The sequence below is a fragment of the Rhinatrema bivittatum genome, chromosome 4 (genome assembly GCF_901001135.1).
Source record: "Rhinatrema bivittatum chromosome 4, aRhiBiv1.1, whole genome shotgun sequence".
NCBI lineage: Eukaryota > Metazoa > Chordata > Amphibia > Gymnophiona > Rhinatrematidae > Rhinatrema > Rhinatrema bivittatum.
In genome coordinates, this window is record NC_042618.1 from 233805862 (window position 1) to 233833111 (window position 27250).

Sequence of the window (27250 nt, forward strand, 5' to 3'; positions counted from 1 at the left end):
ATCTAGAAATATATCAGCTGTTGCCTCTAAACAGCAATATCAATTCACAAAGCTCACCTCAATTCAGACAAGTTGGGGAGCAAAATAAATCCTGAGATGGACAGTGGGGGCCTGCATTTCTGCAGCAGGAAAGATAAATGTATACACGAGATGAGCTGTGCAGTGATCTTCTACTATCATATTCTATTCTTCCAACACATTTTAACAGAGCAACAAGCGTGAGGAAAGATAGGAAGGATATTTGCATGACAAGAAGATGTCATTGAAGAGAACTATCCTAAAGAATATGAAAGATGCCCATGACCTAAAATGTTGAAAACAACCATACCATTGGGTACATTTCCCGAAGCTCCTTGTTCTGTGCCTTGACTAGATAGTCTGTGCTCATTGGAGCACCATGGAGCACAGACTGTCTTCTGCGTGAAACTGTACAGGGCTACCTATGTCTAGCAGAACTATAGATATAAGCAATAATAGCGTGGAAGGAGGCAAGAACTAGAACATGAGGACAAATCATTATCAAGGATTATGAAAGAGAGGAATTAACTAGAATCCAGGTGGAATATCATTATGGAACCTGGACGAACTATATAGATTAAAAACCTGTCACGTCACCTATTAAAAACATTTTGATGCTGCTACTAAAAATATATTTTACTATAAGACCTGAGTGTAGGGATATGCTTTAGCTGATATAAATATTACAAATTTTCTCTTCTTTCCTGTCAAAACCTTAATACTGTCATCCAGCTGTCAGACTGCCTGTCTTCCTCTCCACCCCCCCCCCCCCCCACCCCAAGGCACCCAAACAAAACCTCTTAACCTAGATGCTATTTTCGATCTTCATGCAGCAAAAAGGCCACAGCATTTTGTTATGAAATATTTCAACTGCACTCTGAAAATCATATAGCATCCAAACCTCGGAGGCAGTACACTGCAGTTTTAAAAATAACGAAACAGAAACTTCTTATACATACATTCCACAGTTGCTGTGGGAGCCCATAGATTATGTTTTATGACATCTGGGACTTCTTGCCTAGTATTTTTTTTTTCTTTTTTAACTATGTTGTTGGTGCTGGGATGGGATTTACAATGACTCAAAGCTACTATTGTTCACACTACATTAAATGTACAATGTGGTGCAATCAGATATCATAATATTTGCATTTGGAACTCCTGTTAGCCCACAGCTTGGCTATGTATTGAAATATGCAGTGCTTTTTTTTCTTGATTTATAAATGCTACTATATACAAAATATGTTTAAGAGAGAAAAATAGAGAAGGGGAGGATAAAAATGATATGAATCCTATTCAGTCTAATGAAAAACCCAGTTAAAATAGGCTCTGCTGGATTTGAGTTCATCATGCTTTCTAATAGCTCGAGGAAATGAGAGGTATTGCCTTGTGTGAATAGGAAGAGCAGATGGAGGAATGAATGGAAGCGTGCACTGAGGTACATAAGAGCTAGAAAAGTGGTGGAAGACGATAGATTGAAAATGACCAGAAGGATGTGGCATGCAGGTACAAGTGTACGTTTTCCAACAAGATTTATTTTTTTTTAATTTAGATTTTATATTCCACTTTTTGCACTTTTTTCAGCACTTCAAAGTGGACTACATTCAGGTACTGTAGTTATTTCCCTATCCCCAGAGGGCTTACAATCTGAGGGGGTTATTTTGTAAGGCTTATCGCCTGCGATAGCAAGCGGGGGGGGGCGGAGTCGGGGCGGTGAGGGGAGGAGTTGGGGTGGCGAGGAGGCTGTCTTTGCTGGTGGCGATACAGTAAGCCACGTTATCGCCACCAGTAGCACACCCAATAGCACCACCTTTCACCGTGGTGCTATTTGGTGCGAAAGCTGGCAGCGATAACACCGCAGTGGTGCGATGGCTGCCTGCTTCCGTGGGCCTGCCGGCCCTGTTACCGCTGATTTCACCATTCTGTGCGAGAATGGAGAATCCAGGCTTAAGTTTGTGTTGTAGATCTGATGCCAGATGAGCGGAGATATCAGATAGGAGTTAGCAATCTGTTAAGGATCTGCTAGGGAGTTAGCAATCTCTTATGCTATGACTCCTGAGAGGGGAGGAGTTAGCAATCTTGTTAGGAAAGCTCTGTGTTAGAGCTAGGAGTAGCAATCTGTTCTGTACTAGCTCCAGAAGGAGGTGGAGTTAGCAAGCTGTTATGAATCTGTTGTTGAAGACTCCTGGTAGGAAAGGAGTAGCCATCTGTTACCAGCGGAGTGCTTGGAGAGGACACTCAGCAGTAAAGGAATGTAGATAGGTGAATCCTTGGGCCAATGGCAGATGACTGCGCCCCAGGAGGATATCCTGAGAGGGACCACCAGCTAGGCTTGAGTATGGAGACAGACACAGAATTATTTTATTAGACAGGTAGTAGAACCACCAGAGGTGGCAGTAGTGAGCTGCTACGCCCAGCAGGGCTGAAGTCCCTCAGGTACTGGAACCACAATCCCAGGGTAGCTGAGCTGTACAGAAACTATAGATAGTGAGTAGACAGGTATACTGTGTGTTCATAGCCAGAACTGGATGACAGATCTCACATAAGGTCTTTAGAAAGCTCAGTAGCTGGAAAGGGTTAGGTCCTCAAGGAGCGAGTACCTGGTTCCAGGGAAAGCTCTGAGAGAGCGATGGTAACTCACAATTGTCTGTATCTGTGATAGCTTCCAGGCAGTAGAGAACCTTCAGAGTGTTCAGGAACATGGGCCCTCGAGGAGCGAGTACCGGTTCCTATATGTAATCTGAAACAGAGAAAAGAGAGCAAGGCCCCGAGGAGCGGATATCCCTGGTAAGTTCGAGGAGGCAGATTAGCTTAGGTAGCGAAACCCTTTGCTAACTCAATCCGTTAGCAATTTCTGAGACCTTTTATATTGGAAGCGGATGAAGTCAGTTCAGGGGGATGTCCCCGAGGTTCGCGCCCTTGCTGGTACATCATTCGGAGCGCGCACATGTCCTACGTCATCAGGAACATGGCGGATCCACAGCGTCGTGCCGCTCCGGGGTTGCCGGAGGAAGACGGCAAGAAGTCACCGCGGCAGCAAACCATCCATCAGGCCCAGAGAGAGTCGCCACAGTAATAAGGAGGGCAGAGTGAGGGCGTTGAGCAGCGACGGGCGCAACAGTTTGTACCTGAGGCAATGGATAAAGTGACTTGCCCAGGGTCATAAGGAGCAACAGCAGGACTCGAACCCTGGTCTCTATGTTCATAGCCCACTGCTCTAACCACTAGGCTACTCCTCCATTCCAGTTTAAAAGTGCTACTAGACATTTGTTTAATCACAGTGTGATTATGCAATAAAATCGCAGCATTCAAAACTGGAGAATGAAAAATATTCTTCTTTCAATCGCACTTGCTATAAAATAGCCCCAGAAATACTCTCTACTAAAAAGCATCAGTGGAAATTTTACAACTCCTCTTACCATGGGACAAAGAGAAAACACTTCAGTCTCGCTTACAGTGGCTGATCAAACCTCTACCTGCAACACAAGGGCATTCTAGAACATGTAGTTCCAAATATTCCTTTAACACATAAATTCATTTTGACAGATGGAAAATTTCAAGGAATTCACAGATGTTTTAAAATGTAATAAGGATGAAAAATGTATTTTTTGTTATTTTTATATAATGCAAATATTGCTGAAAAATGGAAAAAAATCCTAGTAAAATGCTCTTTGTTAAGAAATTTCTAGAAATTTCCTGCTTGTAATATTTATATAAATTTTAAATCAGATTAATCCACTATGGTCAATTTTAGGTCTAATATTTTGATCTCTACCCTGAAGTAAAACACATTAGATTATTTTTGGCCTGTCAGTTTCTTCTTGCTCTTTTGGGGTGTCCACCTCAAGTGGAACCAGCCTCTACTGGACTATAGCATAAGATGGCTTCATTTGCAATTATATGAGTGTTTTTCCTCACCTGGCCCAGCCATTGCAATGCATTCTTGTTGCCTGAAATCAGCAACCTACAGTTCCCTCTAGAACCAGGAACATGTTTACCCTGGGTCCAGCCAGTAGGTATCACTATTGAGTGAAAACAGAGAATTATTTCTCTCTCCCCTTCCCTCCTGCTCACCAGGGGTTGTGAGTGCTGCCTCTACAGCATCCCAGCCCTGGCCAGCACTGGGAATGGAAGACCTGACCTGGGAATTGAACCTACCACACTTTGCATGGCAGCATGAATCATCTGCCACTGTGCCATCAAGCTGGCCCAACAAAAATCTCATTTCTGTGGATTATCCTTCCGGTCACTAGCCTAGGTTTTAATCTGCTGAGGCCAACATTAGAAATACAACTGCGCAAAAATTGAAAATAAGAAACAAAAAAAAAAAAAGAACAATATGTAAGCTACAAATAGTAGGTGAACTTAATTTTTAACACTTTCCAGAAATTCAGCTCCTCTTTATTTGGCATGTCACAACCCAATCAATGAAGCACAAATGAGATGAGTCTTGATTGGTCTGATGGTCTCGATTGGACTTCAGCAAATTGAAAGGCAGAGGCCCAGGAACTGGAAGACAAGTTATAGACTAATTTAACCTGCTCCAAGGAGAACTTCATGGACTTTAAAAAAAAGTGTCTGCAGAATACTAGTGGGGAAATAAGATCATAATGTGCAGCTTCAGTCTAACGATATTAATGAATTAAAAAAAAACACTCCTGCATTTTCTACTCTTCCCAGGTGACAATGCCTAAGATATTACCAGTAAAACAACTCCCTTTAAAATCGCTCTGGTGTACTTTCCAGCACAACTGGAAAAATTCTCATCTCTTTTCAGGCTGTCATACCTCATTAAGAAAGCATAATGCATTCTCTTTATAAAGCTGTTCTCTGGGAACATGGAATTTCAGTGTTATAATGAGAGACAGCTTGCACTGGAAGTATTTTTAGTATAACAGAAGGAAACACAGTCAATGTATAATAGCTAGATTTAAGTGGATGATTTGTAGCAAAACAGGTTTTCTTGCAAAACTGTGAAGTAAAAATAAAAAAGAATCCTTGAAACATTCATGACCTCTTTTGAGCTCACAGAAATAGGTCTACATGCCTAGAGATACTGTTACACATTGCATTAATGCACGAACTATAGTACTGCCTGCACACATTTTTAGTTATAGTACTAAAGGAAGACTAACCTCAATGTGGCTGTTGCTTCACATTGAATAGGGGGGCCTGGTTGTGCTGGTGTGCATTAGTCCTCACAATATTGGATACTTTAAAGCAGGTACACACAATTTAGAATGATAGCACACCACCTGTGGTTCGGGACCCAAAAATGGGTCACAAAAAGCTTACAAGCTAAGAAAGAGCAAGAATAAAAAGCAGGACCATCAAAACCAAATTTGTTGCTGGTTTACTTTTTAAACCCCTAGCAATTTAGGAACATTTTCAGTTTTAACATATTTACATACCGGAGAACTTTTGAGTTCTGCTGAACTTGAAATTTGCAAAGGGGGGGGGGGATGGGGGGGTGGGGAGAGAAGCTGTGCAGACTTTCTCTTTTCCCACTGTGCCCCACACCCAAGAATACTTTCTTCTTAATTTCTATTCTCTATCAGATTATAAAATAGTTTCTAACCTTTGGTGTCTCTGGCTTGATTTTCTGGTTCAGGTTTGCTCTTATTCTCTGCATTCTGTCTATTCCTTTCTTTATTTTCTCTCTCTGATACTCAGCTCATTCCCTTCTTTATCTATTTCTTTCACCGGTGGATACTTTAACACTTTTCTCTTCCTCTGATTTCTCGCCCTCTCCTACTCTTTTCTCTTTCCTCTCTTCCTTTTCATCTTACGTGCCTTGTGAATTTCTTCCTTCCTCCTCTCCTGCACACTCTCCCCCATTCTTCACCCTTTCCTTCTACATTGTTAATCTGGATTCCTGTCCCATTCCCCGACCAGGGTCCTCGCCATCTCCATGTCCTATCCCTCATTCTCATCCCTTTCTCTACCCCTTTTTCATCTTCCCCTAATTAAACCCTTCCTCCCCATTCTGCTCTCTCCTCTCTACTCCAACTCTTACTCTTTCCTGTCTCTTCCCTCAACACTCTTGTTTTTTCCCCTCTCTCTCTCCCCATACCACACACACAGTCTTGCTTTCCTCTTTCCCTCTCTCCAATCCTTGCTCTGTACTCTGGCGGTCCACTTTCACTCCCCCTACATTCATGTCCTTCCCCCTTGCCTGCCCCTCTCTTTTCTTAGCCTTTTTCTGGCTCCCCCGACTCCTTTTTCATTCATACACACTCTTGCTCTCACCGCCCCTTCCATATCCCCTCCCCTCCCCCCCCCCCAACACATGGTCTTTTGCTCTCTCCTCTTTCTCTGCCCTCCAATACTCTCCCAGTTTTTCTCTCCCTTCTTCCCACTTTGATTCCTTCCTCACTCCCTCACACATGGACACTTTTTCTTGTTGTTTCCTCTCCCTTTCCTTTACCTTGTCCCTGGTCCATGAAGGCCAGGAGTGGAAGAAAGTGCTTCCATGCCTCTCTCTCTCTGTTGATTGGCTCTGGCTATCAAAATGAGCCAATTAGAAGAGGCTGAGAATTAATAGCAGATATTCCTCTGTCACAGACTCCATCCTAGCCCACAACAGTTGCTGCAAAAAAAGAGGCAGCTTGGCTGAGAAGATGCACATATCTAGGACCAGGTGATCCTGGATGTACTACCGGGGACCTGGAGTCAGATCTCTAAACCTGAAGTGTCTGGGTCAAATACGGATAGATCACAGGTGTGTGCATATATGTATCTATCTCTATATATATATGTGGCATTAAAGATAGGGACAAACTGCTTCCAAAATCCAGGCCAATCATCTTATTTTAAATTTATCTGTAGCTCATATTTTTATTTTAATCAAAAGGAGGTCTAATACTATGACTTATATGAGATATAAATACCTCAAACAATGAAGTAATTATATTAGTCTATAAACAGGATCAAGTAAAACTAATTCAAGACAGACCTTACAAAATCTCCTTTTCTATTATTAACTAGCGGTACCCGGCCACGCGTTGCAGTGGCAGAGTCAGGTTCTTTTCCCTCCCTCCCCCTTGCTCATTTACCTCAGTCACTCATCCTCCTCCCCTTTGGTCACTCACCTCCCCTTCCCTCACTCCAACTCTCTCCCCTCACACTCACCTCTCCCCTCATTCTCCCTCCCCTCACTGTCACCTCCCCCCTCATTCTCCCTCCCCTCACTGTCACCTCCCCCCGCCTACTGCCTACCCTTCAGATCAGAAAACTTTAGTCTTTCTATTTCTGTGGGAACGCCCCCCACCCAAAAAAACCCAAACCCCAATCCCAACCCTTTAAATGAAATAATAACCCCCCACCCTCTTGCCCCACTCCAAGACCTGGGAAATTAATTAAATACAACCCCCCATCCTCCTGCCACCCCAAAACCTGCCAAAATAATTAAATACAACCCCCCACCCTCGTGACCCCTTCTCAAGATCAGCCAAATGAATTTAGTACAACATCCCACCCCCTCAAGACCTGCCAAAAGTCGGTGCTGGTCCAGCGGGGGTCGAGGAGCGGTCCGGGAGCGATCTTCTGGACTTGGGCCGTCGGCTGCCAGCAATGAAAATGGCGCCGACGGCCCTTTGCCCTTACTATGTCACTGGGGTCAACCAATGGCAGCAGTAGCTCCTGTGACATAGTAAGGGCAAAGGGCCGTCGGCGCCATTTTGATCACTGGCAGCCGATGGCCCTTTGCCCTTACTATGTCACAGGAGCTACTGCTGCCATTGGTTGACCCCAGTGACATAGTAAGGGCAAAGGGCCATCGGCGCCATTTTAACTGCTGGCATCCGACGGCCCAAGTCCAGGAGTTCGCTCCCGGACCACTCCTGGACCACCAGGGACTTTAGGCAGGTCTTGGGGGGGGGGGGGGGGTCAGGAGGATAGGGGGTTGTAGTAAATTAATTTGGCATGTCTGGGGGGGCGGGGGGGCAGGAGGGTGGGGGTGTGTTTGTTATATTTTTAGATTTTTTTCCTAATCGCTCCATAAGACGCACAGACATTTCCCTCCCACTTTTGTCAGAAAAAACTGCGTGTTATGGAGCGAAAAACACGGTAAATGTAAATGTGTGAAAATGAAATGTAACAATGCAATGGGAAACGATGATATGGAATGGTGAAATCATGAGTGTACTGTGTGTTGCGTTAACGTGAAACAGATGGCGCTTACGTCCAACAGATGGTGCTGTTTTCTGGACAAAAATGTTTAAACCTTTTTTACCTGTCACAGGTAGGACATGTATGTAATGTAAGTATAGAAGAACCTTCCCGTATGCGAAAGGGAGGTTGTGTCCAAATTTGAAAGCAATCGGTGCAGTAGTTTCTGAGATTAGCGATTTTGTACAAACTATTTTACATTTTTATTTATATAGATTCAGAGATGGGCTTTCACACCTAAAAATATAAATAAGTTTATGTATGTCTGTAAGCTGCCCAGAACTTAGGATGCTGCGGCCTAGAAATATTTAAAATAAATAAAAACTACATGTGAGGAGGTAGTTCATAATATGTATATAGAGTGCGAGAATATTTAACATAAGATTCATGCAACAATTGATCTATTAAACCATATATGTACCATACCTTTGTATTTGGGGAGCAAATAGCAGGGAAAGATTCCTGACTGACATAAAAAGAAGACAGATTATAAAGTAGTACTCCGTGTTTTATCCATCTGTACCCAGGAGAATGCATGAGAAATTATAGGATTGTTCTTACAAATGGCTTTTATAGTGTGATTATTGGCTGGAACAAACAATAATTATTGGCCCGATAGCTTTCAAGTGAAATCCATGGCAGAGAACAGTTATCCAGTGAACCCTTAATGCAAAGCATTTGGTGGACGGCAAAAAATACAGAGAACTTTAATTTGAGTGAAAAAAAACAAACTACCTACTAAACCTAACTGGGGTGAAAGCCGGTGAACCAGGAGGCCCTGCAACAAAAAAAACACACAAAAGAATTTCTCTCTCACTGAAGGCCGTATTTACTAAGCATTTTTCCCATAGATACAAGGAGGTCCATATTAAGTCACTGACTGGATAGCAAAGTTAGTAGGATAAACTTATCCAGCTTTCTTAGGAGGTATATTCAATAGTACAGCCGCTCTATTGAATATAGCCAGCAATCTCTATCTGGCTAACTTTAGGACAACACTTTGGCTGTTAGCTAACTATGAACAATAGATAACCTAATCAGTTAACTCAAACAAAATACTACAGCACATACAATACTGAATGCAAATACATTTTACAGAATCACACCAATCCCAGAAACACTACACTGGCTTCCAAAACTTTACCATAGCAAGTTTAAAATCCTAGTCCTGGTTTACAAAGCACTTATGGTCTGGGTACCACCTATCTCAGTAGCCTCTTTATCCCATACATACTGCTCACTGCCCCAGACCTTTAGAAAATATGATTTATCAGCACTAGAAGGAAACACTCCTCAGGAGTGGTCCCAACTCTCTGGAACTACCTAATCTACATGCCCTCCCCTCTCCCCAACATCAGGCTCACTCCACACTTCCCAACTTTCAGGAAATGATTGAAAATATGGCTATTTGAAGCATCCTTCAGCAATAACCCTACGGCCTGAACCTATCACCCTCCCACAATAATTACTTGGCAATCACTTGCATCACAATCCTGGCTGCTAGGCAGCCTTCTACCAGCAGAGGTCCTCACAGAGCCACCATTTATCCTGTGCTAGCCACACCTTGGGTGCTCCCATGATGCAGCAGGGCCAGCCCTATTTAGCCCCCTTTTGTTCCAGAACTTGGTACCTCTTCATCGAGTCACCTTGGGTCTCCTTTCCTTCTGCATGACCCCGATGGCCGTTTTGTTCCTTCTTGTCTTGTGGCCTCCCTGGTCTTCCTATCTTGTCCTGTGAGCTCTTTGGCCTTCCTGCTTTTTTTCTGCGGCCTCCACGATCTTTCTGTCCTATTCTGCAGCCTCAGAGCCTTCCCTGCCTAGTCTTGCAGCCTCCTTGGCCTTCTCACCTAGCCCTGTGGCCTTCAGGCCTACTAGTCTCACTCTGCCTTGCTTTGCGGCCTGCTTAGCTCTCCATATCTGGTCTCATATGTACCTTGTTTGCATTAGTTTCCTGTTAGCCTGTGTTTATACCTTTCTTGCCCTGTTCTCATGGTCCTATCCAGTCCTAGTTTTGTTCTGTCCTGTCTAGTCTTTGTCTTGTCTGGTCCTCCCTGTGGGCCTCCAGTTCCAGTTCTACTCTCCAGTCCCAGACTTTCCTTCTTGCTCCAGCCTCTGCCTGCTTTCAGTACCTGCCTATGCCTCCAGTTCCAGCTTTGTGTCCGGTTCCTGTCTCCAGTGCTTGCCCTGCCTCATGACCCAGCTTGTCTCCATTTCCAGCCAAAGGCCTGCTGGGCACCAGAACCTGTGGGCTCAATCCAAGGAAGTGGTGGCTAGACCTTGTCTAGCTTTGCCCTAGAATCTGGCCCTGCTCCTGCTAGCAAAATCCCCACATTTAACTGATTCCCCACTCCATGACAATTTGACTTCTGTCTTATTTAGATCTGCCACTGCTCCAAATAGATATTGGTCACCTGGTTTTGCACTTCAGAGAAGACTACCATCTCAACATATGCCACTCAACACTCCTAATTCACGCATCCTTCTCCCCATATGTGAGCTTTAACCTACTGAACTTCACATTTTGCACTATCGCTGTCTGTTAGATATTTCCTCACTGTATTTTTTCTTCAAAATATTTCTATAGTTAGACCCAAACTATTATAATCCAAATTTTCCACAATTTATCAATATTCCCATCTGTAAATTTCCTTGTTATATTTATCTTAGGATGTTTATTGCCATAGCTAAACCCAAATCTATGGTAATAGCTGCTCCTGTACTGTACAGGATTGTACCTACTCTATTCACTTGCTGTATTACTCTATTTGCTGTGATTATGCACAGCCCTATTCAGCTCACTATTTTATACTTGCTGTAAGTTCCCTGCAACGTATGTAACTATTCCCTACTTTTGCGCACTTGTGCTCAATTCATATTTCATATTTGCTGTAATCCAAACCTATTGTAACATATTTTGAACTCACTATCTACGTGCACCGATATACAAATTTTAGAAGATGCCTGCTTCAGTGATAAAATGTGCTATTTGTTATTTATGTTGATGTACTGAATTTAAATATGACAATTAAACCAGCTGATTGGCTACTGTTTCCATGATATTTAAGTTTTTACATTTTTACGTCTATGTCTATTGAGAAGATAGTAAAGTTTTATTCATAACTGTAAACTTAGTTCATTTCGTGTATTTATAGTTGCATAGTATTTCAGCTGTCCTGTTTATATAACATTTTAAAACTTAAATCAGAAAAAAGGATTTCAGAAAGAGAATTTACTATGAAATAAAAAGGCCAAAAAAACTTTTAAGGTAAATTTTAAAAGCTCTGCGCGTGCCAAAGCTGGGAGATACGCGTACAAGTTGGGCTGAAGCGCACAGAGCGGATTTTATAAGCCACCTGTGTAGGTGCGCAGCTCCCCCTATGTGCACAAGTCAAAAGTTAATATAAAGGGGCGGGGCATGGGCGTGTCTGGGAAAGACCAGGGAGCTGTGTGCGTCACTACTTACACATGCACAGGCACACGCCGGGATCCCCTGCCAAGTAACTTTACTACTGCTATAGATGGCGTGTAAGTAATAAAACAAAAAGATCTAGGCTGGTCAGCGGGGTTTTAAGGGTCGGGGCTAAACTGGGAGGGGGAGGGGGAGGGGGGGAAGAGTTCTATCCCTTAACTGGGCGACCTTGGAAAACTACCTATGGCTGCGCGAGTCCCTTATAAAATTCTCCTACTTACACGGTAGAAGCAGCATTTGCATGCATCCATTTAAAACTGCACACATGCCCAGGCTATTTTATAATATGTGAGCCCATGCACCTGTTTCAAAAGTTGTCATCCTAATGTATATATACAGTATTTACATGTTTTAGCACTTTATACAGTATGTACATGTTTTAGCACTTATTCAGAGGCTACTCAGCACTTCTTGCCTTGCGTTCATGAAATGGAACATCTCTTGTCACTGTACAGCAATAGTCTCAAGCACCGAAAGGCTCCATTTGCCCTGATACTGTTTTCTCATTGCGCAAATGTCCTGGTAAAATCACCTGCCATACTCATTGCTCACAGTTCAAAAAAATGTATCTTCAGTGACAGATTGCAGCCAAGGTTTTTCTAAGCCTTGAGGAGGTTTTCCACCACCTCCTTGTAGTTGCCTGCCTTGTTGTATCCAAGAAAATTTGATATTACTAATTGGCAGTCTTTCCACACCGTCTTCTCTTTGCTATGCAATGCACAGTTAAATGCATCATTTCAAAGAAGTTCACGAATCTGAGGGCTACTTAACCTAGAAAATTACCACTGAGGTACTTGAAGGCTGCTTTAGTTTTGTTCATGGCCTTGACATTCATTGTTGTGCCCAAAAAGCAAGTACTATACAAACCCAAACATAGATTTATCCATAGATTAGGTCAAAGATATATATTAGTCATTTCTGTTTTAATTTGAGATCCTCTCCCTTAACTCAGTTATCCTTCGCAATTCAAGTTAAAGGTCGTATATCTTGAAAAGTAAAGCCAATCAACAACTTTAACCATAATTTTTGTTCTCAGTGACCCAGATTTAGTAAAGTTTGACCACATTCATTTTAGCAGCATTTTAATTCTAGACCAGTGAAATCTGTTACCCACCGAGAAGTTGTGATTGTGCGGACTATAAATCAATCCATCAATAAATAAATAAAAGTATGATATAAATAAAGATGATCAAGGTCAATAACAATAAAGATCAACAAATTAACAAAAATCATAAAATGTGCAGAAAATCTAAACTAAAACTACGACTATAAACAGATAAAATCATATACCCTACAAGTTAAAAGCTTTAAGTAAAAAGATGAGATTCATAAAATCTGTTTCTAATATATCTCATAAATCTGTGCCCAATATATCTTTGATATTTATTTTCCTCAAATGTATAAAATCAAATGCATACGGAATATACATTACTTGCAGCAATCAATGAATAAATAAATATGCTAAAGGATTTTCCCAATTTTGAGTCTGATTTACCATAACTTTTCCCCATTCTGTGTCAATAGGAACAAAGTTTAGTAAATCAAGTCCTTTACGTCAGTTGCAAAACTACATAGTGGCCAGAAAATTAGAGCATGCCATTTTGCTTAGCAACAACTTTAGGATTATCTGAAAAACAAAAAAAACCAAAAACCACCACCACATTTTAGAATAAATAACTTGCTTAATTCATTCTGAAAAGTTGAACTGTACATTTTATTTTGGATTTTTTAAATTAAGTTGTCTGACAACACAGCTTTTCCAACTTTAATACATTTTTAAACAAGAAATCTTGGGAATTAAATGAGTGATAAAGCATCTTAGGAAGGTGAGGGTGGGGATATCTTCAGTTTGTGAAATCTACTGATTTGAAACCAGATAGGGAGAAACATTCTTGAACCTCCTGCTTTAAATTCCCAAGATTTCTTGTTTAAAAACGTATTACATTTGGGCAAAACATTTATATTCATCAACATGAAGTCAACCTCTTGGTAAAAGGTGGGATGAGTGGATGGGGATGAGATTAGGGAAGTAATATTAGTGGCAACAAAACAATAAGAACATAAGAAGTGTCGTCCTGGGCCAGGCCAATGGTCCATCAAACCCAGCTTCCTGTCTGACAGTGGCCAGTCTTGGTCACTTGGCAGATCCAAATGGGCAAACCAATTCCTTGCTGGTCTTTCCCAGACGTAAGAGGTACTGATCTCCATGTCTACCTGGCTAATTATTATTAATACACCTGTCCTCCAGAAACTTGTCCAACCTTTTTTAAATCCAGTTCATTTAAACTTCTTCACATCTGTCACTGATAAATTATGTTTGTGTATTAACTGAAAAAGTTCTCTTAAATTTGCATTCAGCCTGTACATTGTAATTGATGAACATTTTTATAAAGTTTTATATTCACTTTTAAATTGACAGGAGGGAAAATATAAAAGGATTTATGGTCCTTGCTCCAGTTGAATATGTCTGAGCCTCTGCCTAAGTACAAAATGCCAGCATTCTTCACTCACATCAAGATTTTTAAACAATGAATAAGGAACCCTTTTTCCACAGGGTGGCAACTACAGAATTGAGAAGTAGCAAGAAGAGATAATAAATAGAATGAAGATGAATTCACTATAAACTTCACTCAACTTATTTGTGTAGCTCTAACAGTATACTTGCAGACATTCTTTGTAGTGGAGTCTCTTAGGTTGTATACTTCATCATTTTGGATGAGTTATAACTACTCAGTACATCACAGGATGTTGCATAAAGCAAACCTCACTATAAAATGCATACTTTAAGCTTAATTTCTGAGAACTTTAAACCACAAAGGCAGCTGATTATTTCAGAGCATTCAGTGGTTACCTCCACAGCACCAGATAAACTAAAAGTTAATTAGTACAGTAAAGGGCTCTTGTTAACTTATACATATATAAACAAAATTATAGATACAACCACACTTCAGAACAAATCATGACAAGCAATGTTTATGTGACAAAATGCCCAAGCACAGGATTTTTCTCTCATAAAAGAGAAACATCCTATTGCTCCCAATGAGTGAAGAAGCCATGGTGAGTAATAGGCATAAGGGTAGATTTTAAAAAGCACTCTGTGCATAAATCCCGGGGCCTTGTGCACGCTGGGCAAATTTTCAAAGGGGCCTGGCTATGCGCGTAAACCCCGGCATGCACACAAGTGCCGGATCTCTTCGAAGGGGCGGGCCGGGGTCTGGGCAGGGAGGTTTGGGCCAGGACAGCACCATTGTACATTGCTTCTGCTCCCAAGGAGCAGTAAGTAAAAAAATAAAAAACAAATGGGTGTAGTTAGTTAGGAATTAGGGGTTGGAGTGGAGAGGGGAAAGGGAAGGAAGGTTAGGTAGGGGGTATGGAAGTTCCCTCCCAGTCCGCTCCTTAACTGGAGCGGACTGGGAGGGAACTCGGGGAGGCACGATTGCGTACTCTTACAAAATTCGGCCACCCTGTGTGCGCCGCCCACAAGTATTAGGTGATGTCACCCAATAGCAGTGATGTAGAAAAAAGCTCAGAAAGACAGAGAAGTCTTTCTGAATTCCTTTGCTGCTGTTGTCGTGTGAACCACCTCAGTCATTTTATAAGCTGGGTTTCAACTTAAGGGAGGTGGGAGGGATTGTGTGGCTGATTTGTTCTGCAGTCCATGGAGAATACTTACATCAGGTAAGCAACTTCGCTTTCTCCGTATATACACAGGAACAAAACAGTGATACAAATACAGACTCACATGAGATTTTGCCTAATGAGATTTAGTCCTTTAATAATAGGGGTAGAGCAACCCATATGTGGATGGAGGAAAGTTATCATTACTAGAATGTTTAGTAAAAGTATGTATTGATATCCAAGTGACAGCCCTGCAAATGCACTACATGGATACTTGATGCAAATAGGCTGTAGTGGGTGCAGTGGCTCCTAATTGATTAGCACTAATCTTTTGAGGAAGATGAACTCCTGCTTTAGCAAAATAAAAAGAAATATACTGGGAAAGCCAGGAAACAACATCTGCTTTACGACTGGATGACCTTGTTTGTTTACAAGAAATAACTAGGAAGACTATCTGAAGGGCTTTATTCTGTCGAGACAGAACAGCAGGGTTCTTCTGTAGTCTAGAGTATAAAGAGACTGTTCAGCCGATGAAGAATGAGCTTTAAGAGAAAAAAATGAAAGCTTAATAGATTGGTTTAAATGAAACAGAGACCACCTTTGGCAAGAATTATGGACAAGTTCTCAAATTAATTCTATCGAAAAAAGAATTGAGTGCTGAGAGGATACACTATTAGACTCTGAAGTTCACTTTCTCTTCATGCTGATGAGTTAGCTAGAAGAAACAGAAGCTTCCATCTCAGTAGTCACCAAGTCTGAAAGAACCACAGTAAGGTCCCATTGAGTTGGAGGGATCCTGAATTGGAGGTTTCAAAAGGTACAATACATTGATACACTTGGATATTATGGGATGATGAGAAATAGGTAAGTCTTCTGAATGATGACAGTATGCAGCAATCACAGTCAAATGAATTCTGAGTTTGACTTCAAACTAGATTTAGAAAGATGTAGGATATATTGGCATATTGTTGATGTTGGCCATGTAAAAAGATCCTCATTAACAGAGAAACACTAACTAGAGAATCTTTTCCATTATAAGAGCGCCTTGAGGCAGGCTTTTTAGCTGAAAGTTTAACTTCTGACGGAAATGGCATGGCCTCTACTATTTTGCTTCCAATACCCACACTGTGAGAGCTAGAGAGTGATGGTTTGGGTGAAGAAAAGAGCCTTAAAATGGAGTTAGGAGTTTTGGAAAGATTGGAAGGTGGACAAGTGGAGCTACCATTAGTTTTAAAAGCCATGGAAACCAGATTTGTTGAGGCAAGAAAGGAGCTATAAGAATAAATTTCCCTGTATACTTTCGTAATCTGAGTAATGTCTTTGAAATGAGGGGAATCGGAGGAAAAATATACATCAAGGCCTTGTTCCAATGAATCAGGATGCATTCAATGTAAGGGCATCAAGCGCTGGTCCTTTGGAGTAATAAAGTGGTAGTTTGTGGTTCCATGGAGGGACAAACTAGAGGCATTCCTCAAAGCTGAAAAAGGTTCCATACCACAGTAGGATGGAGACCATTTATGAGGTTGAAGGTGATGACCGAGTCAGTCTGCTAAAACATTGTCCCTGCTTGGAAAATAAATGACAGAGAGAACAATGTTTCTCGAGACTGCCCAATTCTATATCTTGACTACTTTCTTGTATAGCTTCACAGAACCTGGTTTTCCTTGTTTATGTAAATCACTGCCACTTAATTGTTTGAATTTGAACTGTCAAATGCTTTATCAGTTCTCAAATACTAAGAGACCCTTTATAGATTGCTCTTAGCTCTAAAAAAAATTGATGTGGAGCTTGACTTCTTGAATAGATCAGGTGCCTTGAGAACAAATGTCATTTAGATGAGATTCCATCTGTGAGGAGATGCATCCATGGTTATTACACATTGGGGTAGATTTTAAAAGGAGCACGCGTGGTGTACAAGTGCGCGTGCTACCCGGCGCGCACACATGTACGCCCTATTTTATAACTTGCACATGCAGGTGCGTGCAAGTTATAAAATCCAGGATCAGCGCACGCAAGTGGGTGCACAATTGTGCACCTTGCGCGTGCCAAGCCGAGCTGCCTTCCTTCGTTCCCTCCCAGGCCGCTCCGAAATCGGAGCGGCCTGGAAGAGAATTTCCCTTCCCCCTAACCTAACCTTCCCACCCCTTTCCCTAACCTTTCCCCCCCACAACCCTACTCTAATCCCCCCAAAATCTTTATATTACCTTTTGCGCCTGCCTGGAGAGTGGTCCACTCTGTATATCCCCACTTTTATTGAATGTCATCGACGTAGGTTGTTAATTTGTCTGCGTTCGAGAATATTTTTGTGGGCGTGATTCTTTTAAATTTTTGTTGCCCCGGGTACGAGACCCTAATTGTGGAAGAATTTTTAATCATGTACAAATTCCTAATATTTTAGGTTTTCATATATTCCAATTTTTCATTTTTGATGTGTTTAAAAATGAGAGATCTGTAAACACTTGATTTAAAATTGCCTCAAAAAGTATATTCTTTGGAAAACAATTGTAATTACAACTGCTTACATGTTGTTCACTGGTTGATGTTTTTAATGAATGAATGAGGTTGAATGTTGAATGGTTAGATAGTATTGTGTGTTTAGTTAGGATGTATTATTCTTAATAAACATTTTTTATGTTTATATATAAGTTTTTCTGATGTAATAACATTCTGGGTTCTCATTTTTCGTGGGTTAATATTATTGGGAAATACAACTGGACATCATCAGTGTACCATTTATAAAATGGTACTCTGTGATTCAGGATTTTACATAGAGACCTCAAGTATACAGTATATTAAACAATGTAGCTGACAATACTCTACCTTGTGGGTCTCCTACCCTTAGCTCGCTCAGAATAGACATATCTTGCTTATTCTGCACTTGATATAATCTTCCAATTAGGTAGGACTTAAACCATAAATATACTTGGCCTCCTATTCCTAACTCTTCTTACACAGTAGTGTCACATGATTAACTGTGTTTAATTGCTGATGTGACATCTAAAAAAAATTAGTAACAACATTATCTGTGACCGGCCCTAAAACCACATTGATATGAATTTAACACTGTATTTTGATTCAAAAAATCCAACCATTGATTGTGAATAGCCCACAGGAGGTAACAGTGTTGGAGCTACAGAGAAGGGCAAACAAAATGATAAAGTGGATGGAACAATTTCCTTAAGAGGAAAGGCTGAAGAGGTTAACACTCTTCAGCCTGGAGAAGAGACGGATGAGGAGAGATATGATAGAGGCTTATAAAATATGAGTGGCGTGGAAAGAGTAAACGTTAATCAATTGTTTCCTCTTTCAAAAAGTACTAGAGAAAACACAATGAGGTTGCCAGGTGATACATCTAAAATTAAAAGAGAAAATATTTTTTTTATGAGACGCATAATTAAGCTCTGGAATTCATTGCCAGCAGATGTAGTGAAAGCTATTATTGTAGCTGCATTTAAAAAAGGTTTGGATAAGTTCCTGGAGGAAAAGTCCATTAATCATTATTATAGTGGATTTACAGAAATCCACTTTATTTATTTCTTTATTTAACTTTAACAAAATTATCCAAGAACAAGGCTTGGTTTACAGAAATATAGCATCAATCTGTAGTAATATCACTACAAGAAGAACAACATTATAATAAGATTATGAATAACAGAATTGCATAGTAGACCACATAGGGAAGAGAAAATAAAGAGAAATATTTAATAGGAAAATAAGCTTTCATTGTTTTCATGGCCCATTTATAATCTCTAGGGATTAGCAACAACACCATGGGAGTCCACCCTATTACCAAAAAAAATTATCCAATTGAGTCACACCATAAAAAGCATAATTGTTACCATGATATTTAAGAATACACTTACAAAGATATTTTAATTGGAAAGTTTATGATGACACTGAGTATCCCTCACAACATCAGAAAAGATAGAAATCTTTTGCCCATGAAAAATACAGTTCTTTCAAAGAAAGAAAAGCTTTAAAACCAACTGCTTGTTGGATTCTTTAAGAAACTTAACCAAAAGAGTAGTCCACCCTTTAATGAAGAAATCAGACTTCTCCAAAAAGGCAGAGATATCAAAATGACCTTCTTGAAGATCTTTTCCTGCTATGGGGAAGCTCATAGAAGACAGATAATAAACATGGGAATAGTATCCTTGGAAAAGCCTAAGATCAATTAAGATCTTCTCAAGTATTTCTATGGGAGATAACACAGGACATCTGGGAAAATTCAACAATCTAAGATTACATCTTCTAACAAAACTTCAGAGATTTTCAAATAACCTCTGCAATTCAAATTATTAATCATTATAATCAGTATTATGGTGAGACACACTAGAGATCTTATTCTCAATGGAAATCAATTTCTCAGCATGATCTTGAATGTTCTGAGAATGATCATTGAGCTGCGCAGACATGTTCTCCATAGTGCCCAAAACAGAATCAATTCTGGATGGCAAATAGCCTCTAATCTGGTGATAGCAACCCAAGAGCATCCAGTGTTATTGTTACTGGTTTATTCAGAGGACTCTGGGCATTAACAATGCCAAGGAATTAGACAAAGTTGCCCTCCTTGGGATAAACAGCAGGGAATCTATCTACTCTTCGGGATCTTGCCAGATTCTTGTGACCTTGATTGGCCACTGTTGGAAACAGGATACTGGGCTTGATGGACCTTTGGTCTAATGTAGTATGGCAAATCTTATGACAGCTCAGATATCACACAAGTTTCCTGTCTGAACGCTGAGGTGGACAAAAAAAAAAAAAGACTGAGGTGACTTCTACATCCATGACAGCAGCCTGAGAACTCCCGCAGAAAGACTTCTCTGTCTTTCTGAGGTTTGAGAGAGCTTTTTTCCCATGTTGGCACCATCAGACAAAATCACCCTACACTTATGTGGCTGTTTTATTCCCACTTGTCCTTGGAGAACCAAGAAATTTATAGCCTACAAATGGTAAGAAATCAATTGAAATTTTAGGATTTTTTGAATCATGAAACTGAAGTCTTACATAATTAGAAATTGTATACATAAGCCAGCTGTCACAAAAAAGAGTTCTATTGTATTGCTACTAAGGCTATATTAATTTAACTAGATTTGCAGAACTCCAGTAGAAATCAAGTGGTCTAAGTTTGATGGGACCCTGATGTGTCTCTTTTCTACTATTCCCTCTCCACATGTACCAAGAGCATGACTTTTTCTGTTAGTTTTTTCCTACCAGCTAACCAATGTATTGAGACCTGTTTTTATCCCAAACATGAAACATTATAGCACAAGTTTACAGTGATTGAATGGTTATATTTAATAGTGCAGCAGATATAGAACCTGAGTTGCAGTGGGAGCAGGGAGTTTTGTTTAGTTTTAATGTCTGGCATAGCAGTTTAGCCAGTAGGATGGCTGCCAGCCGAACGGAACAGGATAGAGTCCCATAGAGCTCTGAGAGCTGATCCTCCCACCTTCCTTCAACTATACCAGCTTGCAAGCTGGTTTCAAATTTATAGGCTCTATAATTTTATTTTTATTAAAAATAAAAAATGTGTTTTTTCAAGAAATGTTTCCAGTGCCAGATGAAGTTAAGACTGCAATGAGAGGATTTAAAGCCGGGGAGTCACGACTAGTTTAGATTCTACTTTCATACAGAAGGAATGGCCTTGAACCTTCTCCTATGATATTGTTTTACAGTACTTGTTTCAAAGAGTAAAGAAAACAGTTAATGAAAAAAAAGGCACATAAGGATTACAATCATTTTCTCTATTCCATTTTTTCCTTCTGGTTAAGCATCCTAACATTTCATAACTTTGACAACTGGTAATACTGTTCCAGCATTACAAATGTATAACATGACATTTAAAACTATTCAAATATTAAATTGTCCCCTCCTTGTTATTTAGAAGGTGTTAATTGAAAATGTTAACAGAAAAAAGTATCCTAGCAATTCAAAAGATTAATTTTGCTGGAATAAGCATGCCAATAATTGATTATATATTTTACATATACTACCACTCCAACTACATATATATCAGAACACATTTTGAAAGATACTGGAAACATATGCATTAATTTATAAAGAGAGTATTACTCCAGCATTGCACAAAACAATGAGAAAGAATTCTATTCTTCTGGCTTTCAAAAACCTAAAGTATAAATTTCCAAAATATTTAACTAAAAATATATCTAAATAAATAGATTAACACAAAACAATCTTAGGCTGTAAACAAGATCATGACTCATTGAGATTAGTCAGGCAAAACATTGATATTATATAGTATAGTCATAAATATCAGGAAAACAAATATGAAAGCATGAAATCCCAAAATATAAGCCTGAGACTGCAAAATAAGGTTTGTTTGCCTGCCATCTCTTTTAAAACATTGGATCTTTTCTTTGTAAAAAAATAAAAAATATTACCATTTTCTATGGTTCTCCCTACGCTGATGAATGATTAACATACAATGATTCTAGAAAGTCTACCCTGGAATATTTTCCACATTTTGTCGCATCTATGCGTCAAACTTGTGTACATTTAAATGAGTTTTGATTATTTTTTGCATTCAACTCACCATGCTTCATATTTTTAAGTGTCTAAAATATTTTTGGGGAGATAAAGCATATATGAATTCCAAAAACAAAATTGAAATCAACAATGGTATAATTCTCCACCCCAATGAATCAATTTTTGGTGGAAGCACCTTTTGCAGCATTTACTGCCTTGAGTCTATTGGGATAGGTCTCCAACAACTTGGAGACCTATCCCAATAGACTCAAGGCAGTAAATGCCTTTGAAAAAATTCCTTTGGGAGTGTTGATGGACAGGAATCTTTCAACTTCATAGAGGTCAGACCTCTGACTGAGCCACTCCAGTGTAGCTTTAGCTGTGTGTTTTGGGTTATTTCAGCTTTCTTGCAGCAAGCAAGACATTTTCCTCAAGGAGTTTTCTGTATCTTTCCCCACTCATTGTGTCTCAGGGCTGGTGCTAGCTTTTTTGCTGCCCTGTGATTCATTCATTTAGCTCCAGTAATCTAAACATGAAAATCTGACATTCATCCCTACCCGGGTCCACCCCCTTTCCTCTCAAACTCATGGTCAATGAACATAAGAAGAACATAAGAACATGCCATACTGGGTCAGACCAAGGATCCATCAAGCCCAGAATCCTGTTTCCAACAGTGGCCAATCCAGGCCATAAGAACCTGGCAAGTACCCAAAGACTAAGTCTATTCCATTCTACTGTTGCTAGTAATAGCAGTGGCTATTTTCTAAGTCAACGTAATTAATAGCAGATAATGGACTTCTCCTCCAAGAACTTATCCAATCCTTTTTTAAACACAGCTACACTAACTGCACTAACCACATCCTCTAGCAACAAATTCTAGAGTTTAATTGTGCATTGAGTGAAAAAGAACTTTCTCTGATTAGTTTTAAATGTGCCACATGCTAACTTAATGAAGTGCCCCCTAGTCTTTCTAGGGGGCACTTCATTAAATAACTGATTCATATTAACCCGTTCTAGACCTCTCATGATTTTAAACACCTCTAACATATTCCCCCCTTAGCCGTCTCTTCTCCAAGCTGAAAAGTCCTAACCTCTTCAGCCTTTCTTCATAGGAGAGCTTTTCCATTCCTTTTATTCTTTTGGTCACCCTTCTCTGTACCTGCTCCATCGCAACTATATCTTTTTTGAGATGCGGCAACCAGAACTGTACACAGTATTCAAGGTGTGGTCTCACCATGGAGCGATACAGAGGCTTTATGACATTTTCCGTTTTATTCACCATTCTCTTTCTAATAATTCCCAAGATTCTATTTGCTTTTTTTGACTGCCGCAGCACACTGAACCGACAATTTCAATGTGTTATCCACTATGACGCCTAGATCTCTTTCTTGGGTGGTTGCACCTAATATAGAACCTAACATTGTGTAACTATAGCATGGGTTATTTTTCTCTATATGCATCCACTTGCACTTATCCACATTAAATTTCATCTGCCATTTGGATGCCCAATTTTCAAGCCTCAGATGGTCTTCCTGCAATTTATCACAATCTGCTTGTGATTTAACTACTCTGAACAATTTTGTATCTGCAAATTTTATTACCCCACTTGTCGTATTTCTTTCCAGATCATTTATAAATATATTGAAAAGTACGGGTCCCAAATCAGATCCCTGAGGCACTCCACTGCCCACTCCCTTTCACTGAGAAAATTGTCCATTTAATCCTACTCTCTGTTTCCTGTCTTTTAGCAAGAGAATTAGATGCCCTAGCACCCCCACCCCCTCTCTGGCCCTCTACAAACACACAATTACAAATTATGCATTTATTATAACAGATTTTGCATTAAAATAACAGAGTAAAGTCTTCTAAGGTGAAAATATCCTTAAAACAACCTGTATACTATATTTATATGTACTGCTGTGGTACCAAACAGAAAACCCTGCAAAAATACCCATATATTATTAGGCCTATTGTAATGCATGTTGAATGTGGGCTTGACCCTCAGAAAGCCATGAGTAAACAATTACAATATAGCAAACCTCCCATGCCAAAACAGCACTAACTGCCAGCATTCAAATAATCTTGCCTATGAAAAAGAAACGCTGCAAATATAACACCAGCTCCTAAAATACCAATACACCTCCTATTAGGAAAACAGAACAAGCCAGTCTGCTATACAACCTTCCACAGAAGCTACACACTAACAGAATACCTCACCTTGGTCACACATGCAGAATACTGACAGACCCTCACCAAATACAGAATAGACACACCATAAAGTAGAAACAGAAATGTGCAGACAAAAATTGAACTGGACATCGCAACAAGCCAGACTCTGTTTACAGTGCAACAATGCAGAAACAGAAACCTCACCATTCCTCAAAATATCAAATAATAAAATCAAGAAATATAAAATCAAAATAGTAAAACCATATTAATAACAAAACAAAATATTTAAAGACAGCTGGAAAATAAACATCCAATATTTAAAAACTCATTTAAATTTCCCAAACACCAGTAAAAACAGCAGACACATCAAACAACCAATAATTAAAACTAATAAGGATTAAAAACAAATTCCCACTTTCCATACTTGGGGGATTAGAGGTGGAGGGAGAGCACACAAACTTTCTCCTCTCTCTCTTTCATATATGTACACACTCTCTCTCTCTCTCATACATACTCATGCTCACACACTCATGATTCTTCTCTCAGATATACAAACTCCCTCTCTCCCACACGCATGTGCGCGTGCACACACAGTCTCACACACATACATATGCTATCTCATACATGCAGGCTTCACCTTCTTTTCTTCCAATTGCTCCTCTGGGAGCTCTGAGCCTGTCTCTTCACTTTAGACTCTATTGGCTCGGGATCACAAGATGGCCTCCACTCCCACTTCAGCTGCTGGTGGGATGCGGTCCACCCTCAGCCCAAAGCCTCTACTTAGGCCACTGGCGGATGGGATGGGGTCCACCAGGTGGACAGTGGCCTCACAACCTTGGCTCTTTCCTTTACTTATCATCCCCTTACCTCTCTACCTCAGCTTTTCCTCCCCTTTCCTTCACTATCTTTCCTCTTTTCCTCACTTTTCCCTTCTCCCCCTCCCGAGGTTCTTCCCTCCCTCCCTCTCACACTACCTCAGTTCTTCTCCCATTCCTGTATCTCTACGGATTCTTCTCCCTCTTCTTACTCCTTACTATCTCAGCTGATTCCCCTGTCTCACCTTGTTTCCTCATTACCTCAGCTTTTTTCCCCTTTTCCCCTCTCCCTCCCCCTTCCTATGCTTTCTACTTTTTCCCACTTTCTCAGACTTAATATTGCCACAATATTAAGTCAGAGGACAAACAGAAAAGCAGCATTTTCTGCTTTTCTGTATACTTTTTAGGCTCCTAAAAAATTAACTCCTGCTCAGGATAATTTTGGAGAGTAAAAATGTGTGCATCGTGTGCAATTTTTTTTTTTTTTTTGCATTGGGGGGGAAATAGCTAATAGCCTCATCAACAGGAATTTACATGTGATGAGCGCTATTAGCTATGCGTGTTTTGGACACTCTAACCCCCATTTTGCATCAGGGATTATGGACGCATGTCCAATCGCATTTTGAGCTGTGCGCTGTGGACAGTGCACAGTATTGCATCAGCCTGAAAGTCACATGCTCTGAATAAAATTCCAGACTCTTACTTCATCTCCAGCACCTCCTCCAGATGTTTCCGCCTCTCGGCTCGCAGATTAGTCAAGTGGGCTTCCTTTTCAGCCAACGACTGCTGTGTAGAGGACAGTTTTGCCTTCATGGACTCTAGCTCCTGTTTCACTTTCTCCATGGCCATCATCAACTCCTCTACCTGGAATAGAGAGAAAAGTAAAAAAAGACAAATTTACTAGACATTACAAATATGACAGGGAAAGAGATTTTTTGAACCAACAGAGGAATAAAATATTTGATTTTATTTCAAGGAAAATAAAGAGGGATAGTATTAAAAAGAAGATAACAGTGGGTGGTCTGGGTAAATTGTAGCCCTTCTCCTCCTGAGATACAATTTTAAGCTTAGATTTTTTTTTGCGTCAAGCTTTATATTTAATGTGAACCACTCACTGAAATGGATCTATAGATGCTGGCATAAAACTCCATGAAGCAAAGAGGTTGAATTAAATTAACTGTCTTAACATATACGAGGGCAATTTTCAAAGGGGTTCTCCATGGGTAAATGCTTTTTTGATTTGATTTTTTTGATTGAGCCTTTACCAGCTGGAGAAGGCCTATTTGAATGCTTCCCCAGCCTTGTGTGGGTAAATGTACGTGGGCCTGCAACCTCTGTACTCTCTCAAAATTGTCCTCATACCATATTTCAGCATAAGCGTTTCAGAGGTCACCAATGCAAGAATTATGGAGATATCTGCATTGCTACCACCTGAGCTATATGGTCCATACACACAACCCCCCCCCCCCCCCACCTTATTTTCCTACACTGCCATTCTGAAAGCCTTACATATAATATAGCTTACCAAAAATTCCCCAATCCTTATTCCCTATTACAAAACAATGCAACTGATACTCTTTTTTTTAATGTACTTTATTTATCCCTACCAATTCAACAAGCAGCATGAAACAGGTTGAAAAACAAATGCTTCAAAAGTATTACAGGAATAAGATTCCTCGTTGATTTCCCATGTTTCCTCCATACGGTTCTTTGTTAAATGAGGTGAACTTTTCCAACTGACTTTCTATTTCACTACATTTAAATTATATTGTTTAAAATATCTGTTAGAAGACCGTAAGATCACTTAAGCAGAATGTAGTATTCCCATGGATTCTGATAAGATTTCAGAGACGAAAACTAGACTACCAGGCCACCCATTGAAAAGATGAGTGCAAGGATCCTGGCTGCTGTGGGCCGTAGTCTGAGCTGCACAGGCTTGCCTTGAAGGCATTATGACTCAGTCCTGCCACACCTTAAAAGCCTGCCTCACTCTCAGCTCCCCGCCTCATCTTGGCATCTCCTTTCTACTCTTTGCTGTGGCCACACTTGCACCTTGTCTTAGCCCTTGTCTAGATCTTTGGTTTTGCTACTGTTTTTCGTGTGGCCTTCTATATCCTTGTGTGTGTTGCGTCCTGCTTGCTTGGCCTTAGAATTGGCCTTCTGGTATCATGTTTGTCTTGTGCCTGTCTTCCTTTGTACTCTGTTTCAGCCTTGTTCTGGGGGCTGTCTACTTGTTGGTTGGTCATTTTGGTGCATTCCTTGTTCGTTGTCTTGTAGGCACTCTTCTGTACTTGCAGCCAGCTCTGCCTTAGTGGGTGCCCTCCTGTATCCCTGTTCTCCAGTTCAACTCCATCTAAGGTCCTGTTGCCCACCAAAACCTATGGGCTCAACCCAAGGGGGAGGAACTGGTCAGGCAGAAGATCCTGGCATTGCCCTGATCCTGAGTCCTGTGCTGCTCCTGCTACAACCAGCCTGCAAAGTGATGACAATGGCCGTTTTTTCTGTAG

At 40.4% G+C, this 27250-nt stretch overlaps 1 protein-coding gene across 15 annotated transcripts in view; it reads right to left on the bottom strand.

Annotated features, from left to right (window-relative positions):
- Positions 1-27250, bottom strand: part of ERC1 (ELKS/RAB6-interacting/CAST family member 1) — a 1001239-nt gene that overhangs the window by 318575 nt on the left and 655414 nt on the right. For all 15 annotated transcript variants that reach the window (XM_029599916.1, XM_029599915.1, XM_029599914.1 and 12 more), the window contains one exon: positions 25447-25607. In XM_029599916.1, coding sequence (XP_029455776.1) covers positions 25447-25607 — 161 coding nt within the window. The remainder of the gene's footprint in view (positions 1-25446; positions 25608-27250) is intronic.